Here is a 14302-nt window from a genome sequence, read left to right as displayed (position 1 = left end):
CATAATTAATAATAATTTGCATGGAAAATAACTGCTTTAGTTTATTCCCTTACCTGGCTACTGAGAAATTCGTTAGGACCCAAAATTTCACGCCCTTGGTGCCCGAAATTTAACTCCTGCAATTTACATTTTTTCCAGATTAATTAGTCTATTTCTCCAAAATAATACTCATCTAGCCTTCCCTAGGCTCTATATACCTCAAATTAATATTTAAACTATTATTTAACATCCCCACTTAATTTTCCAAATTTAGCCTGCGGGTCCCAAATTTACACCCGCAGCGCTCACGCAGTCCTAAATTTCAGAAATCTTACTTCAGTCCCAGATGTTTAATATTTTAGCATTTTTAAATTAATGTTAATTAATTAAAAATAAACCCCTTAATAACCACTGCACCCCAAATTTGAGATTTTGGCCCGACACCCCCACGAGAATTTCATCCCACTAGACTTGTAGAGAATCATCCCTAAATTCTCATGGTGGTGTCCGTTCATCAATTGGGCTTATATTTTGCAAGAAATTAAAGAAAAAGGAAAAAATGGCTTACCCAAGGGAATACGCTTACGCCGCTCCTACCACCGATCCGCTTCAGTAGAAATGACGGTAGCGGCCAATGGAGTCCAATGGTATCTTCAGGTTTTTGATCGGGCGAAAATCTGTCACGAAATCAAGGAGAGAGGGAGAGAGAACGTGAGGAGAGAGAGAGAGTTCAGAGAGTTGCAGAGAAAAGAAAAGAAAGGAAAAGAAAAGAAAAGAAGAAGAAGATTAAGAAGAATAATAATAATAAGTTTGAATCTCCTGAAGCTTCAACAAGCTTCAGGAGGATAAATATAATAATAATAATAATAATATTTAATTAATATTAATAATAATATTTTTTTTAATAAAATAAAAATTAATTTTAATTAATTTTTTTTTCTTCTTTTTTTTTTTAATTCGTTTAATTAATTAATAATATATTTGTTTTATTATTATTTTTTTGAAATCATTCTACTGATCTTTTATATCTCTTTTTGGGGTTTTTATTTGTTGGGCAGGTGATTTCCGACCTGTATAGTTCTCTCTTGGTGGCCCTTCAGGGGTATGTGCCTGATGTCTTCATCTACTGTACTGATCTGGGGATGATCTCCCCTTACTTCTAGATCTTCCACCGTTAGAGTTTCTTTAGCCTCCATCTTCCCTTTCAAGGCCATTACATAGCAGCTCCGAGGAGCGGCTTGATCTCCCTTGGCAAATCCTATCTCGTGCGGTGTAGGGAATTTGATTTTGAGGTGGTATGTTGACGTTACAGGTTGAACTGCGTTAAGGAAAGGGCGGCCCAAAATGACATTGTACACCGAAGGTCGGTCGACCATAAGGAACTCTGTCAGCGTTGTAACTTGCTGCAGGGTTATCCTTATTGTCATCGGTAGCGTGATTGTACCCAAGGGGTGAACAATGTCTCCACCGAATCCGACCAAGTGGGTCGTGACCGGCTTGAGTCGTTCCTTACCGATCTTCATTCCTACCCAGACCGACCAGAACATGATGTTAGCTGAGCTCCCATTGTTTATCAATACGCGTCTGACCATGTAATTTGCTACAAGTAGGGAGAGTAATAGTGCGTCATCATGTGGCTGCTGCACCCCTTCTTCATCTCCGCTGTCAAAGGTCATGACGTCGTCTTTTTTGTTTCGTTTGCTACTGGTTTACCCCTTCTCCATCGAGAGCAACTGTTTAGCATATCTTTTGTGGGCACTCCCACTATCTCCTCTACTAGCGGATCCTCCGAAGATCACCGCAATCTCCCCTATGACCTGCTCTTCTTTTTCTTTTGCGCCTTGCCTCCTCTGCTCGAGAGGTTCCCTTGGTGGATCTTCTATCTTTATAAACTTTGACAGGTATCCCCTTCTTATTAGGACTTCGATTTCTTTCTTCAATTGAATGCATTCTTTTGTGTCGTGGCCATGATCCCTATGGAATGCGCAGAATTTGGACATGTCCCGCTTGTGAAGAGGCGTTCGCATGGGTTCAGGCCATGAGATGTAGTCCTTCTTTCTGATCTGCATCAGTAATTTCGAGCGCGATACATTCAGGATTGTGTAGGTCGAGAACTTGTTGTGCTGTCCTCTTATCTTTGGGCCCGCGTGCAGCGCACTAGTCTCGTGTCTTTTCGCGGATCTATAGGATTCTCCCATTTCCCTACTACTGTTTTTCCTTTTCTGCTCTATGCGACTTCCTCTCGTATCCATCATCTCCTACAGGTTGATATATTTCTGTGCTCATACCATCAGCTCCTCCATATCCACCGGTGGTTTTTTCCCTAGGGAGTATAAGAAGCTTCCAAGCTGGAGAGGCGTTGTCAAGGCTGCCAGAGCCACCCCCATGTCTAAGTTGCGGATTTCTTGGGTTGCCGTGTTGAAGCGATGCATGAAATTCTTTTGAGTCTCCTGCTCTCCTTGCGCTATACTCATGAGATAGCCCGTTGTTTTAGCAATTCTCCGACTACTAAGGAAGTGGCCGGTGAACAGTTGTTCCATCTCTGAGAAGAAACCAATGGATTCGGGTCGCAGAGTTCGGTACCAATCTCTGGCAGTACCCTTAAGGGTAGTTGTGAAAGCTCGACACATGATGGCGTCTGGAGCCCTTGCAACTGCATCAACATCTTAAAATTATCTAGATGATCAATTGGGTCAAACAATCCTTCATACCTTTCAAAGGTGGGCATCTTGAATCTACTTGGCAGTGGAGCCTCTATGATTTCTTTATTGAATGGCGGCTCTGAGGATCTCAGGGACGCTTCCCCGTAGTAGGGTTTGGTTCTGCCATCTTTCATCATCTTTTCTATATGATCTATCTTCTTGATCATTTCTTCGAGTTCCGTGGATCTTTGTGTGTTGACGTCCACGCTGTTTGCGTCTTCTACCTTCTTGTTAAGGTAGGTTTTTTCCTCATTCTCCACGGGTTTGCTAGCTTTTTTGTCTGCACTAGGGTTCTCTTGCTGTTGGTGGGGAACATGCCCTTATTGACTCTTTTGTTTTAAGAGTTGGTTGAGCATATCCTTCATTTCCTTTTGGAAAGCGAGGAACTCCTCCCTACTGACGCTCGACGATTCTGCGGGCGTAGAGTGGATGGATTGGGATGATTCTTTCGCAGCAGGGATGGAGGTAGAATTGTGTGAGGTCGGCATTGCTTGAATGTTGAAAGTCGAGAGCAAGATATGATCGCCTTTTAAAAGCAGGTTCCCATAGACGGCGCCAACTCTTGCGGGGTAAAATTTACTGGGATGCTCCTTTGACTTCCGCTGACCTAAAAGGGGAAGAAAAGAAAGGCTTGGAGGACCCGGGGTGTACTCTAGGAGATCACTCCGATGCCTAAGTCAGAGGAATGCTTTTAGAGAGGCTGAATGCAATAGTAGAATAGTGTCGAATGACTTACCTTGACCTCTTCTCCAGATCCTTTCTTATAGTGGTTTGAGTTGACCATAGGTTGGTTCGTCTTTATTGCGTGGGGGCGTGAATCGCTTCCCAGTCATAAAGTGCTTGCGCCTATTACTCGCATATTTAAGCCGTTGGCGTAGATCTCTCCTCCTCTTTATTGGGTTGAAACTGATCACTCGTCAGAATGTCTGACCCGGAGAAGGCGCGAGACAGGTGTTGACCTGCTCTTATTGGCTAAATTATTTTGGGCGTATCAGTTATAAATCCATAAAACTTTTTGCATTAGTATTTGTTTTTTTGATGATAATTTTTTTTTTTTACAAACAATCTAACATGTTTCCCTATAATTACTATATTTCATGTGATAAAAATTGTGCAAACCAAACATAGAATCTAGATTTGTGAGTTAACAAGAAATCTAACAAGAATTCTTGATACTCCTATGATTAATGATAACTAATAGGTCAAATCACCAATATAACCTTAATTTTCAAGTTGATGAATTATATGAGTAGAACATCAAAATAATTCATTGGCTGTATCACTTCTAACTTTCTAAGACATGTTTCATAAGCCACACTTTGCATCTTGGGGTTGATGTGCCAAAAGATTCAAAGACTTTTTTAGGATTTTCATCACGCTAGAAGCATGATAACTTATGAGAGAACTCCTCGAAGATTCATGAATTGACTTTGGCTTAAAGTGGAATTGATGAGAATTTTTGGAAAGCATTGCCATCACGAGTTAATTTACTTTGAAAGGCAAGAAACCTAATTTTTTGTTTGCAAACAAGTTTTGAAATGATTATTCACTTATTTTACCTTACGTTTGGAGAGATTTTGAATTTGAATTTATATTGAATTTTGATAAGATGTAATATAAAATTGTACTAAAATTTGTTCAAATTTAAATTTAAAGTGTGAAATCTATGCTCCCAAATGCAACATTAAGAAATTTGCTTTCATCATTGATAATTTGAATAAAAAAATGTATGAAAATGTCAAAAGGATGCGATTTCAAATGTTGAAGGCATGGAAAGGATATGCAACTTAATCGGAATGGGATACCTCTCATTATATGGTTCAAGTTGAATGTAGATCTCTAATAAACCAAAATAAAAGGTTTTTTTTTTCTCTTTTATGACTCTTTGTGATAATAAAAATGAACTATATTTTTTAATTTGGTGTAGATTAATTGCTTGAAAAGATATAGATCGGAATACTTGAAATGATCAACAATTAAAGTTAATATCCAAAATTAAAATATGTGGATTAAATTACTAATTTTTTATTTTCTACTTTAAATTAAAATAAAATGACTGAATTAATTTAAAATATAATTAAAATAAAAATATTAATATATAAATTACAAATTTTTAAAAATAATGGAATCCATTTGAATAATAATTTTTATCAATGTCTAGTTATCATGTGTAATATAATAATTATTGAAAAACAGCCTTTGAAATACGATAATTAAGTAAAACAACTACAATAATTTTTATTTGTACCATAATACTTTATTTTTTTTTTTGGATTTTTCTCATTTTAATTATATATTTTAATTTGATCCTGTCAAAGGACAAAATAGAGCATTTTTTCAATGAAGTTTTTAATTTATTTTAATTTTAAAAAATATAAAACAAATAACTTATTTTTAAATTTAAACTTAAATTTTAATTTTCATAATTTTTAATAATGATACCAAGCCGGTTCTTAACTTTTCGGTTAAACATTTTACTTATGTTAAATTAAAAGTTTTTTTTTTTTCATATAGAGGTGATAAATTATTCCGGACTCTATTCATTTATATATATATATAAAAGACATTCTTAGTCTTTTATTTTGTCCAGAAGACCAATAAATTTTAAGATATGTAATATGATATTTATCTTTAAATATAATTTTGTAATATATGACTTATTCTAAAATATTTAAGTAAATTAAGATTTTAATAAAAGTTCATTAGTATCTTACAGTGATTATATTTTGACAAGAAGTTGAAAACCAACAAAATTAATTTAATTAAATTATAAAGAAAGTAAAAAAAATATTAATTATAAAAAAATAAAAATAAAAAGCCATGTCGCCAAAATAATGGCCAGGGGACTAGGGTTTAAGAAAAACCCCATTATTGAGACCGCCCTTCGCTCTCTGTACCTCCGACCTCAGTCTGCCTCCCTGCCACTCGGGAGCTCAAGCTTTCATCTATGGCGACGTCCAATCTATTCCCTAACATGTACGACGTCGCTCTGAAACCTCGAATGCTCCGTTCCCTTATCAAAGAACAAGTTCCGGATGAGAAGCAACAGTTTCGGAGCCTTTTGGCTCTATCGGACGTTGTTTCTATGATCAGAAATCATAGACTACTTTCCGAATCATTCCCTGAATCGATTGATCCGAAGATCATTGAGAGTTGGAAATCCGCAGTCGATGCTTGGGTTGAGCGCTTGTTGTTGCTTGTTTCTAGCAGCATGGTGAGTGAATTCATATTCATTATGTACCTGCATTGGTTTCATTGTTTTTAAGACTTTTTTCCCCAATTCAATTAAAATGTGTCAAGTATACATGTATAACTTGTCGCGTCGTATTTTAACAATCGCGTCTCTATGAACTGTCACTGTGGAAACAATAATTTTGAGATGGAAGTGTTGAGAAAATGGCGTTTTTTGCAGTTCAACATATTTCAAACAGTTTGGTTTCTTATAAGGTTACTTTCTTGAAAACGCATATTGTGCCAAACCCCATTCCCCCGCCCTTTTGGTAAGACAACATCACTTTGATGTGATAACTTTAGAATTTGGGGAAAAATTAAGTACTCTATGTTTGTTATTCGAAATTTGGGCTGGAAGGGAATTCAAACCCGCATCCCATTCTTATGTTTACAACAAACAATAACAACAAAATCAAGCCTCAAGTCCTACTAGGTGGGGTTGGCTACATGAATCTTTTTTTGCAAATTTATGCGATCATAGATAACTTCTTTTGACAAATTCAGAGCTATTAAATCTTTACTCACTATCTCATTCCGAGTTATTTTAGGTCTAATCTTACCCCTTTTATTACCCCTCACAACAACCAACTCACTCTTCCTCACTGACACGTGATGTGGCCTACGTTGCAAGTGTTCAAACCATTTGAGTCGTCCCTCCCTTATCTTCTACATGAGTTATGCCTAACTTACTGCGAATATGTTCATTTTTTAAATTTATCTTTCAGTGTTATACCATTTATCTATTTAAGTATTTTCATCTCGACAACTTTCACTTTTTGAATATGTTATTTCTTAGTTGCCCAACATTCTGATCCATATAGCATAGCTAGTTTTATAGCCGTCTTATAAAACTTTTCTTTTGATTTTAAGGGTATTCTACGATCATAAAGCACACTTGAAACACTTTTTCATTTTACCCAACCTACTTTAACTCTATTCTTTACATCCTTTTCAATTTCTCCTTCAGCTTGCATAATAGATCTAAGGTATCGAAATCTGCAAATGCTATTTATTTTTACGTTATCAAGTTTAACTTTGTCGCCAATATTCTTCCGACTATTTGAAATTACATTTCATATATTGTCTTATTTATACTTATCCTAAATTCCCTAGATTCTACAGTTTCGCTCCATAATTCTAATTGAGCCTCTGCTCCACCCCTAGTTTCATCTATTAATACAATATTATCTGCAAACAACTTACACCATGGAACCTTATTTTGGATACTTCTAGTCAGTTGATCCATCACTAAAGCAAAAAGATAAGGGCTCAAAGCAGATCCTTGATGTACACTTATTGTGATTAGAAATTCTCTAGTCTCTCCACCTATAGTCCTTACACTAGTCATTACACCTCATACGTATCCTTAATGATATCGGTATACCTACTACATACACCTTTTTTTTTCTTTCTAAAACCTACCTTAGAACTTATTTAGATACCCTATCATACGCTTTCTCCAAATCAATACATACCATATGTAAATCCCTTTTCTTTTCCCTAAACTTTTTCATTAATCTTCTTAAAAGATATATAGTTTCTGTAGTAGATCTCCCAAGCATAAACCTAAATTGGTTTTCTGAGACCTTCGTTTCTAGCCTTAATTTTTGTTCAACTATCCTTTCCCATAGTTTCATCGTATGACTCATAAGTTTAATTCCACAATAGTTATTACAATTTTGAATATTTCTTTATTTTTGTATGTAGACATTTTCCTAGTTTTTATAATTGTGTTAAATAAATTAGTCAATCATATAATTCCATTATCACTTAAGCATTTTCGAACTTCAATTGGGATGTTATCTGGTCCCATAGCTTTTCCATTTTTCATTGAAGTGATAATTCCACCTCTTCATTGTAGTAATCATGATCCCATTCACCAACTTTTTTTTTGAGAGACGGCTATTCTTCACCTTCACTAAATAATAAATCCCCTCAAAAAATACAAGCTGACTGTAACTTAAGCATGCTGTCAGCAGTAATGACGAAGAAGAATATTTATGTTTTAAATATGTAAAAAATATCAAAATTCAAAAATGCCAAAAAAAAAAATGATGAAAGAGATTGAATCAAAGTCATATACCTGAAAGATTACAAAATTAAAAAAATTATGCATTAGGGACATTTTTGAAACAGTGCTTGTTTTTTCATTTCAGAGCAGTCGGCAGTGAAAAATGCCAAGTATTGTGGGAGAGAATTTTACCAACTAAATGCACTAATCACATTTCAACAGTGACTCAATACCAGTTTTATTCCATTATATTGGGAAGGAATGTGACCAGCTAAATGCACTAATTGCATTTCAACTGCGACTCAATTCCTGTCCTCATTCCATTTTTACTTCAATTCCTTTCCTATCTCAAACCCTTTATTTGCTTGAACTTCATTAGGCGAACCCAACATAGTGATAGTATTAATAATTTTGTTTTAATTTTTTTAACATTAGCGAAGAGATGTGCTAGAATTTTGATTCTCATAACTGTTGTGCTGACTGGGGGATATCAAGGAGTGTTCACTGTGGAGGAGGCAAAAGTCCAAAACCTTTTTGGATATATATATTTTTTTTATAAAGAACAAGAGGAAAAAAAAAAACTAGTTTGGAGTTTTTTTTCAATGTTCATGATTAAAAGTAGTGGTGATGGATGTTATGATTAGAAATTGTAGTTATGTTTGGTTTTAGGAGGATGTCTTATTCTCCAATCTTTGTAACCATCTCTCTTTTCTTTTGATGATATTAAAGATTGTTTTGAAAGATCTCATAAATGTTTATTTTTTTGGCAATGTGATATGATACTGTTCTAGCCAGATAAGTGCTGGGCTGGCATTTGTTTGCTTGGGGTGACTTGTCAAGAGTGCAGCTCTGCTCGTTTCGTGGCATCATATTCTGTTTGGTTCCAGAAGCTCCAATCACATCTTCAGGTGTACAGAACTGAATTTGTTATACATTGTTATAATTGTTAATATATATGGTGTAAACTATTATTAGCCATTGTTGAATAGGCTATGTGTTATTTGCTAATCGGAAAATATTGAGCACACTCATTTCTGATTAATAGGTGAATTTTTGGCATGCAAGAGATTAGCTTTTAACATGCAAGTGGAGAATTGTGGCTTTGTGCTCTATCAATTAACTTGAAGTTTGTAAACTCTTATATTTGTTGCTTTTTATTAGTCATTAGCTAATAATTGTCTGTGTATTTTTGCTGTCTATATATCAATGTTTTAATGTATTGTTTTGATTTGTTAGGCTGTCCTTATATACGATTGAGTGCATCTATACATGCATGTCTGAATGTGTTATATTTACTATTATGTAGACACATGTGCGCACAATTATGTGATGGGATGTGTGTGCAAAAATGTTACCTGGAGTGCGGAATGCTCCAGTTTGTGAAATAGAATTGGATTACGATGCAGCTTGTAGTTGAAAATTTGCTACATGTGGGTATGCTTATATTGTCGTACAAATGAAAAAAAATGTGCAGTGGCACTTTTACACATTCAAGAGAGGAATTCGAGGTGTTTCTAAATTTAAAAGACATTTTCTTTTGTGAAGTGGATTAATGATGAATCAAATGGTAATTATGATGCATATATGTAATAATGCTCCATTTTTACAATTTTTCGACTAAAACATGTCATATGGAAAATATGCACTAGATTTGGAGCTGGCTCTAAGATTGATTTCTTCTTTGTTTTGAGAAGAATATATCTATTGGACATGGGTGTTGTTGATGTGGGACCAGAAGCTGGACCATGGGTAATCCCTTGTTGGAGACTAATTTAGAAGAAATGGATCAAGAAATGTTGGGTTTAGACGTTTAGTTAAAAGTTTATTGTGTGTTTAGTTTAATTAGTATTGGATTATGTGTATTTCAAGGCTTGTTTTTAATATTTGTGTATTCTAGAGGTATGTATGTGATTTCATGTAATTTTAGGGGGTAAATTGTAATTTCTTGTGCTATTGGCTTTCTTATAGATAATGTGTGGAAGTCATTTAGGAGGAGGTTGTTGATGAGTTTGAATTGAAGTAAACATGAGTTCTTTCCCCCCAAGTATCTCCTTCCTCCCCTTCCCCTTTCTCCTCAAATTTCTTCCAATTTCTTTCTTTGCAGCAGATCCTTGAACTGTCCTGCATCATTTGGTAGCGGAGCCCAACCACGATCTACATTCTCTCATTTTCTGTCCCCCATTTTCCTTCTAATCTTTCTTCTTCCTTCTTCCTTTCATTTCTGTTCTGTATCTTCTGCCCTTCTTGGTTCTGTCTTCCTCACCCTCTATTTTGTCTCTAATCCTTTCTTCTACTTTCAGTTCTGTCCTGCAGCACCTTCTTCTCTTTTCTCTTTCTTCGTCCACTCTTCTCTCTTCATCCCTCCCACATCCTTTTCTCTGTTTTATCTTTTTCAATTCTCTCTCTAGTTTAGTTTCTGTCACTGCCCTTTAAATTTCCCTTTACCATTTTGATCCCTCACCCCTCTTACTCATTTTTCTTTGTTCCTTACCTTCTTCCATTTCTGTTCTGTAACCTCTCTCTCTCTCTCTCTTTCTCTCATTCCTGTCTCTTTTCCCTCTCACTCAATCTTCTTCCTCTTCTGTTCATTCCGGCCCTTTGTTTTACCTCTGTGGCCATATAAATCCTGCAGAAACTGAAAACCAGTGTACTTGCACTGTTTTGCAAATTTTCAGAAATTTACAGTCGTGCCCTCCAAATTCAAACACTAACTTCCAGCCATCATATCACAACACCACTCATACCATCATAAACAGACTTCCAAAAACCATTTCCCAAAATTTCATGCCAAAAAAATTTCCAGCCGTGGGCCCCTGTTAGATCCCTAACTTCTTGTGCTTTCCTGATCACACCACCACCACCATTACAATCACCAGCCCTTTATCTACCTTTGGCTGGAGTTTCATTGCCGGAGACTTGCTGCTGGCGACCCAAGTGCCTCATGCGCTGGCAATGCGCATGTGGATTAGTCTTCCTTTCTGCAACTTCCAAAACTGTAAAATATTGTGCTTCCAACCACTGTATTTTGAATTTATTTTTTTTTTCCTACAAAACCCTGCAAATTGTGAAGTTATTTGATGGAAAATTTGACACTTTGGTACACATTTTGAAGGATCTACAAGTCCTGCCAACATCAAAATCAGACCAAATTGCTGCTATTTGTGAGTTGTTTATGAGGGTTTGATTTACTTGAAGCAAGTCCTTGAAAATTGGGAATCAAATTTATGGTTTTACATTAGTATGAGAAATGTGGGCAAATGGTTATACGGACTTTTAGTAATATATTGTTGTGTGTATATATATATATATGTGTGTATATATATATATATATATATATATGTATAAATCCAGTAATATAGCGGCAAATTATTGGAAAAAGGAATGCCATTTGTCAAATTTTGCCATAATTTCAAGCTTTTTCACACTTTTCTCAAGTGCATTGAAAAAGTTTGCAAAATCATCATTGATGGAAGATGCCGTATGAATGTGATTACTATCAATGGGGTCAATTATGTCCAATTTCATTCAGAACCTAATCCAGAGCCTTGTGAGATGTCTTGGGTTGATAACTCGACTTTACATGTTTGTGAAAGATGTTTGGTTCCTATCTGAATGGGTGACCATTTTAGTAATGTTTGGTTTGATATCATGCCCATGAATATTGGGTTTATCCAATGTTTTTTTTTTGGAGATTTTTTTTGGGAGAAAAAACATGGAGGTGAGGTCTTTTGGGAGAAAGTTTGTGGAGGATCTGTTGGTCATTTCATTTTCCCAGTTTGGTAGAAGGAAGGATGCACATGCGTTGTGGACTTGTGTAGCTTTTGCAGTTCTGTGGGGTTTATGGCTGGAATGAGATGTTCGTATATTTATGAGGAAATAGCTGAATTCATCTTTGTTATGGGAGAAGATTCATTATTTAGCCTTGCATTGGTGTGCTGCTGCTGATTGCTTTAAAGGAGTGAGGTTTCCTGATTTCCAACGGGATTGGCCAGCTTTGTTATTCTGATCACCGTCTCTTGTCTTATTGTTTTATTTTATTTTTTCCTTTTGTTTAGGTGGACTTCTTATTCTCCTTTCTGTATATTCCTTCTGATCTAATGCATTCATATACTTTTCTTATTAAAAAAAAAAGTTCCAAATGTTTTTTTATCTGTTGAGGCAAACTTTTTGTTTCTTTCTGCTTGTACTATGGTGGCACCTCCTTGGTGCCCTTAACAGCATCTCTAAGCGTGAGGCAAGACTCTGTATGTTATACCCTTGCTAGACCCTTGATGGCATGGGAGCTTTGTGATCTTGGTGTTACATTTCTTTTTTTATTGATTAAAAGAAGTATTAACAGCAAGAACTTGCTTCCTGTATTTGGAACTAGCTTATCATGTCTGACTGAATAATGTGGATGATTTTACCGTTATCACATCCCATATTCTTTTCCTATTTTGTTTACCAATTTCAGGTAACTATTAATATGGACTATAGTTTTAGTATTAGAACTTAACAAATCCTGGCCACTTCATTTCTATTCTTTTTCTTGAATGGGAATTTAATATAAAGATTGTTGCCAGTTTTTATATGTACTGAGTTCTCCTCTTTTCCGATATAAACATTCAAATTTTGCTTGCATGGCTTGCTATAATTTCATAATATTGTAATTTCCAGTTTGTAATTCTAGAGTGTTGTGATTTTTCTTGTGTTTTAAGCAGCTGCCAGCAGGTTCCTGTTTCCTGAAGGCAGCTTCTTGTGTGTCAGTATCAGATCTCTTCACTAGGTAAGTTTTTCCTCTTTTTTTCCCTGCTTAGAAATATTATTATAATTATAATTATTATTATTATTTTAATATACACCTACTTAGAAATATTTTCTTTTCATCGAAGTTTGTTAGCCATGATCTTCTGAGATAATATGTTTTTGCTTTGATGTAAGTGAAAAATTTGAACACAGAGAGAAGGCTTGACATTTTTTAAAGAGAAGTATCCATTGGGAACACCTGCACAAGTTGGTTCACTTAAACTATACCATATTGACAAACTCTAATTTATCAATACTAAAAATAGAGGGCCATCAGAAGTAATGTCTCATATCCCACTATTTTGAATTTTCATAAAAAGTTATATTTGAGTTATGATAAGCCCACTGGCCATTTTGTCACAATCTTCATGTTTTATGCTTGTTCTATTAGTCTGCCCAGCATGGCTAACAAGATACCATATGCATTTTTTTCAGTTAACTTTAGCTAGCTTGGAGTTTCCTAAAGCTAATTTCAAGTGGTTGGAATTTTAAGATCTTTTTTGGGCATTAGCTATTTTTTGATATTCATAATGTGCTGTCTGCCTGTCTGAAGCAATTTTTGGAATACTGCAATGAAAGAGGATGGGATCAGTGTTATTTACCCTTCTTTGCATTAGTCTTGGTGACTTACAGAATGATGCTTGAGTTTTTTTGGAAGAGTTTGAGTCTCTTGCGAAATTCTCTTTATGTTTTCATTGAACTTTTCTTATTATTGTTTTTGGAAACTTTTAGACTTGGACCTTGCTTGTTTCAATAGACACTTCAAGATGTCAACTCCAAAAATTACTTTTGAGTTTCTTGGCCGGCTAAGGAGGGGGGGCCGGTGGTGGGGTGTTACTCCTGTATGTTCTGAGGAGGATGGTTTTTGCTGATCCAATGCATTTATTCTATTCAAAATTTTCATTATTTTAGAGTTTCTTTATTTTTATTTTTAATTTATTTTGAAATATTTAGCCAGCTAATAGTTGCCTTCTTCCATAGGAATGTTCTCATTTCACCTCATACTGCTAGGGCGTGGCACTCTTGGGAGGATGGCTTTTGCGAGTCTCCATTGCATCCATTATTTATTCAAGTTTTTCATTGATTTTTTGGGTTTCTTTTATTTGTCACTTTCTTTTTTTATTTTATTTTTATAATTAATTGGAGAGTTGATAGTTTCTTCGATTCTCATAGGAACGTTGTTGTTAAAATAATTTTTTCAATCACTTTGTGCTTCATAGTTACTTATTTGGTGACCTTTAACTCTATTTTTTAAGTTGCAACTATTATGCATGGCCATAATAAGCAAGTTTAATATATTGATAGAGTGTGATCAATAACTTTTGAAACTATTTTGCTGTGTGAATAGGTTGGGTGGCTTTCCCAATGTAAAGAAAGATGGGGCTTCACATGCTGGGAAACTTATTCAACCACTTTTGAAGCTGTTAAATGAGGATAGTTCAGAGGCTGTTTGGGTTAGTAGTATAATTAGTTGGAATTTTTTTTTATTTTATTATATTTTATATATATATTTTGGTTAGGGTTGGGCTTCGTTTGCTTTAACCATTAAGATATACTAACCTGTTTCTACAAATCCTCAAAACTCATCTCAGGT

General features: G+C 35.2%; 1 protein-coding gene across 1 annotated transcript in view; it reads left to right on the top strand.

The window, feature by feature from the left end:
* Window positions 1-5506: 5506 nt before the first annotated feature.
* Window positions 5507-14302, top strand: part of LOC131166320 (uncharacterized) — a 50514-nt gene continuing 41718 nt past the window's right edge. Inside the window, exons 1-4 of the mRNA XM_058124763.1 lie at window positions 5507-5895; window positions 8715-8831; window positions 12624-12688; window positions 14057-14162. Coding sequence (XP_057980746.1) covers window positions 5629-5895; window positions 8715-8831; window positions 12624-12688; window positions 14057-14162 — 555 coding nt within the window. The 5' untranslated portion in view covers window positions 5507-5628. The remainder of the gene's footprint in view (window positions 5896-8714; window positions 8832-12623; window positions 12689-14056; window positions 14163-14302) is intronic.

Source organism: Malania oleifera, chromosome 10 (assembly GCF_029873635.1).
Source record: "Malania oleifera isolate guangnan ecotype guangnan chromosome 10, ASM2987363v1, whole genome shotgun sequence".
NCBI lineage: Eukaryota > Viridiplantae > Streptophyta > Magnoliopsida > Santalales > Ximeniaceae > Malania > Malania oleifera.
Note: the sequence above shows the minus strand (reverse complement) of the source record. Positions and strands in the feature narration are given on the sequence as shown.